The sequence below is a fragment of the Herpailurus yagouaroundi genome, unplaced genomic scaffold (genome assembly GCF_014898765.1).
Source record: "Herpailurus yagouaroundi ecotype Mexico unplaced genomic scaffold, PumYag 192, whole genome shotgun sequence".
Lineage (NCBI taxonomy): Eukaryota > Metazoa > Chordata > Mammalia > Carnivora > Felidae > Herpailurus > Herpailurus yagouaroundi.
The window spans coordinates 23,021,676-23,026,120 of record NW_024412423.1 but is presented as its reverse complement, the minus strand read 5'-3'; the positions used below and the strand labels follow the sequence as shown (position 1 = coordinate 23,026,120).

Genomic DNA, 4,445 nt, shown 5'->3' with positions numbered 1-4,445 from the left:
ATGACAGTCCAGGCTGACCAGTGCTTCTAGAGAAGTGCAGGGGCTACCGTAGCCAGGGCAACACCTCCCATTCTAGTCTGGGGGGGGGGGGGGGGGGGCTTGAACAGTTTCTCAAAGGAAGAGAGGAATTTGGACCAGGAGAACCCCTCAGTCCCCCTGACTGCTCACTTCTGTTCTGGCCACAAAGCCTTTGCCTGGAATGGCAAGGGCACGTGGGCCATCGCCACTATGGCAGCCTCCTCTGCTCCCTGTGCCAGAGCAGAGCTGCCTCACAGTTCGGGGGGGGGGGGCACATGTGCCCCCAGGGCACAGCTAGAGAGGGGCCTGGGCCCATGCAACCAGTCCCAACTAGTCTCGGAGCGCCTCTGCCACCGCCCGGGCCTCGCCCAGAGGCAGTGAGCCCTGCCTGCGCTACCCAGCAGCCAGTGGGGCTCCGCGCCCACCCGGCCTCACCGGGAGGGAGGATATCGAGGAGAACGAAAGCAGGTGTCCACGTCCAGCCGCTCCCTGCCTCTGAGTCGGTCTGCTGTCCACAAGTCTGTTTTGCGCGTGTCTCTGTTCACAGGTCTGTAACCGTTTCTTTGCCCGTCAGTCTTTCTGTGACCCTGTTTTTCCTCCCTCCCTCTCTCTGTGTGTCCCTCTGGCCGTAAGTGATGTGAGGCCGGGCCGGGGCAGTCGCAGCGTGTCCCCTCTCGCCCTCATTGGTTGGCAGCCGCTCCCCGGGGGCAGCCGCTGTCAGTCCCGCCCCCCCTCCCGTCCCCCGCCCGGGACCTGAGCGCGCTCAGAGCCGCCTCGGAGCGCAGTCTCCTGCTGAAGACAGGAGCGAAGCAGCCAAAGCAAGTGGGGACAGACTCGCCGCACACCGGGCATCTGAACAGGGACTCGCGGCTGCAGGACCGCTTGCTCCGAGACGCAGCAGCCGCGGCGGCGCCGGAGGACTCCCCGCCACCCGCCCTCGGTGCACCTGGCGTCCCGGCGCCGAGCAGGCACCCGAGCTGTGGCCGCACTCCCCGGGCGCCTCCCGCCGCCGCTGCAGCCTGGGGGAGCCCAGAGCCCGGAGCTCAGCAGAGCTGGGGGCCGGAGCCGAGAGCGCGGCTGCAAAACCGCAAGCCGGGTGATTGGGCACCGCGGGTGGCGACGGCAGGACACAGGGAAAGCCCGAGGGTCGCGTACTTGGGGCCGCCCGGCTGCGACCCGCAGGGACGGCAGCTGAGCGCGGAGGCGAGGGAGCGGCGCGGCCCCGGCTGACCCGAAGGCACCGGCTCCCGGTCAGGTGCGCGCAGCAGGGCGGGAGGGGCGCGCCATGGAGGCGCCCGGAGGCGCTGGTCCGCGCGACACCAAGTGAGGCGGCCCGGCCGGGGTCGGCGGCCTCGCGGGTCATGTACGGCGACGTGTTCAACGCCACGGCCGGCCCGGAGGCGGCTGGAGGCGGCGCGCTGGCCCTGGCGGCCACGGTCAAGGCAGAGGGCGCTTTGCCGCTGGAGCTGGCCACGGCGCGCGGCATGCGGGACGGCGCGGCCACAAAGCCCGACCTGCCCACCTACCTGCTGCTCTTCTTCTTGCTGCTGCTGTCTGTGGCGCTCGTCGTCCTCTTCATAGGCTGCCAGCTGCGCCACTCGGCCTTCGCCGCGCTGCCCCACGACCGTTCGCTGCGCGACGCCCGCGCGCCCTGGAAGTCGCGGCCGGTGTAGCTGCGGGGTGAGCCAGAGCCGGCCGGCGCAGTGTCCCGGTCTCACCCCCGGCCGCCGGTAGGAGCGGGGCAGGGCGAGCCCGACGCCGGGGGTCGCTGGCCCCTGGGCACGCCGCGCCCTGATCCAAAGACCCTTTACGACCTCGAGCGGCAAGGCGGGCGTAAAGGGAGTCGGAGGCTTCGCGGGCTGCGTAGGGTCCCGATCCCAGCAGCCGCGGGCTTCCAAGGTTCTGATCCCCTGGAGGAGTCTCTTCCCCCTCCCCGGACAGCGGCTCTAGCCGGGGTGCCTTCCTGGAAGACGGCGCGCCAGCCCAGACGCAGGAGCCTTCCCCACCGCCTGCTGACTCCCTTACTTTGCACAACGGAGGGGCAGGCATGGCTCGGCGAGAGCGTAACTAGCCAGGGGGGCTGCCTAATCCAGACTCCCTGGCCGGGTGGCTGTCTTCCCGCGGCTGCTACCGCCTCTTCCACCCCTCGCCACCGAGGACCCCAGTCCCCCGACAATCCGAGAGTGAACCCAGCCGGACTTGCAAATGATGGCCTTTGGGGGCTGCGTCCCCTCGGGGAAGTGAGGGGATGCTGACTTTAAGTAGGTCTCGCTCAGGGCCAAGGGTTCAGTTTTCTTTGTGGGCACGGGAGGGGAAGCTAGTCTAGAGGCACAGGGTCGCACCTGCAGCACCCTGTGGTCGGAGATCTGCGTCCCGCATCTCTAGGGACCACATTTGTACAATAAAACCTCACCGAATTGGACCCAGTGCTGAGTATGTTCTGGTCATTGGTCGCGCCACTTTGGAAAGAGGGTTAAGGGCAGAGCTAGCGGGCAACACTCAAACTCAATCTGCCTCCTACTTCGCCATGAGCCAGATCAGTTTTAATGATACTTTCTCCTCTCTAGCTTTTACTCAGCGTCAATCAGGTAGTTGTTCTGCGAAGTGTTTTCTCAGAGCCCCTCTCAAAAAAAAAAAAAAAAAAAGGAATTGCTGCCTTATCTGCAGAAAAAATTCCCTGTAAAGGCTCCATGGAGACCTTCTCCACAGGGCAGTTGCTTCCACCTGGCCCTCTCTTTTGCTCTCAGAGCCTTTTGGACCTGAACCCTTCTAAGAGCCAGTTGTAGACCAGCACCATGTGGTGATGGAAGGGCCTGAGGGTCCAGCAATGGGATCAGCTGCTCACGGCTTCTTCCCACAGTAGGCAGGGGCCAGCGCTGGAGAACATGGGGTTGGGGGGGCTGGTGGTGCAAGGAGCAGTGGATGAATAGAGCCAGCTGTGAGGAGCTGATTAGAAAGACCCTGAGAGGGAATAGAAAGATTTGTGATAACCTTGGCCATTTTCAAAGTTAACCTAATTCTAGGGAGTCTACTTTATGGGGGTTTAAAATAGTTTTAGGAGGTACCTGGCTCAGTAGGGGCACTAGAGCTTAGAGAATATTTCACTAAAAATAGATTTGGTAGGTTATCTGATTCAGTAGGGCTAAACCATTGGGGGGGGGTCACTTGGGTTTTGAGAACCTGAAGAACGCTAGGATGTTGCATCAGGCAAAATGCAGACAGGCACACAATTCCGCACACCGTTTTTGACTGATGTCTAAGGACCCAAGCTGGGGGGGATGAGGGGGTAGGGGAGATTTGCGAGGGCCAGAGTCCTAGGCCAGTGAGCGCCCAAGATTCCCTCCTGGCCCCTATCCAGGAAGCAGGACACACGAGCTGTAGACAGGGTCTCACCTGGATTAACCACGTCTTGGAATGCTAACCCCAACCACCCCCTGATGGTGCTAATTCTGTGAAAACCTCACAGAACATTTTAGTGAGGTCTTTGGAAATGTAGCCAAACCTCTCCAGCCTACAGTAATGGTAACCCGGCTAATCTGCATGACCCTTGGTTGCAGAGAAGATTAAATGGAATAAATGTAAGGAAATATGAGGGCCCCTGACTGGCATCCTGAAGTGGTGTCCAGCTGATAAGAGGAACCCCTTTTTTAGCTGTGATGTGGGGGACTGGGAGGGGGAGGAGACTGTAAAGAGACAGAGTACTCCTTCTCCACATCTCCCAATGGGTACATCTAAAGGCAGTATGCAAAGTAGTCAGAGCACAAGCTCTGGAGTCTGAGCGGCTTGAAATCCCAGCTCCTCTGTTCGCTGGCCCTGGGACTCCACGCACATCATTTAATCTATTTCGGCCTGTTTCCTCATGTGTGAAATGGGGGCTCTTTCACCTAGCTCTGCAGGGTTGAAAATGAAATGTGCTAACAAACGTGAACATGCCAGCTAGCATCCAGACGTTAGCTCGTCCTCTGAGCCTCAGGCTTGAGGCGGCAGTGCCGAAAGATGAAGCTGAACCCAAAACAGGATGTGCTCTCACTAGGGCTCACTGTCTACTGTGACCACACCAGTGCAAAGGCTGGTCCCTGCAAGGGAAAATAGGAGTGGATGACTGGCTTAGAGGCTGCCTAAGCTTCCCGGGCCAGCATCGGCTACAGCCAGAGAGATCCCACGAGGCACTTGGGATCCCTTGATACAATACAGGCCCAAGGCCTCCAGAGGTTAAAGCTGAGAAGTGCTAATGAAGACGGAGACTGTTGGCAAAGTATCTCTGTCTGCTGCCTTGCACTGGTTTCGCCACCTAAATCAATGGCCTGGCCACTTCAACTACACAGGCACTTTTTTTTTTAATGTTTATTTATTTTTGAGAGAGAGAGCGAGCACAATTAGGGGAGGGGCAGAGAGACAGGGAGACTCAGAACCTGAGACAGGCTCCA

General features: G+C 60.4%; 1 protein-coding gene across 1 annotated transcript; it reads left to right on the top strand.

Moving 5' to 3' along the window:
• Nucleotides 1-392: 392 nt before the first annotated feature.
• Nucleotides 393-2,445, top strand: SMIM32 (small integral membrane protein 32). Its single transcript, XM_040444539.1, has one exon. The coding sequence runs from the start codon at nucleotides 1,380-1,382 to the stop codon at nucleotides 1,689-1,691; it is 312 nt and encodes a 103-aa protein (XP_040300473.1). The 5' UTR covers nucleotides 393-1,379; the 3' UTR covers nucleotides 1,692-2,445.
• The last annotated feature ends 2,000 nt before the right edge of the window (nucleotides 2,446-4,445 follow it).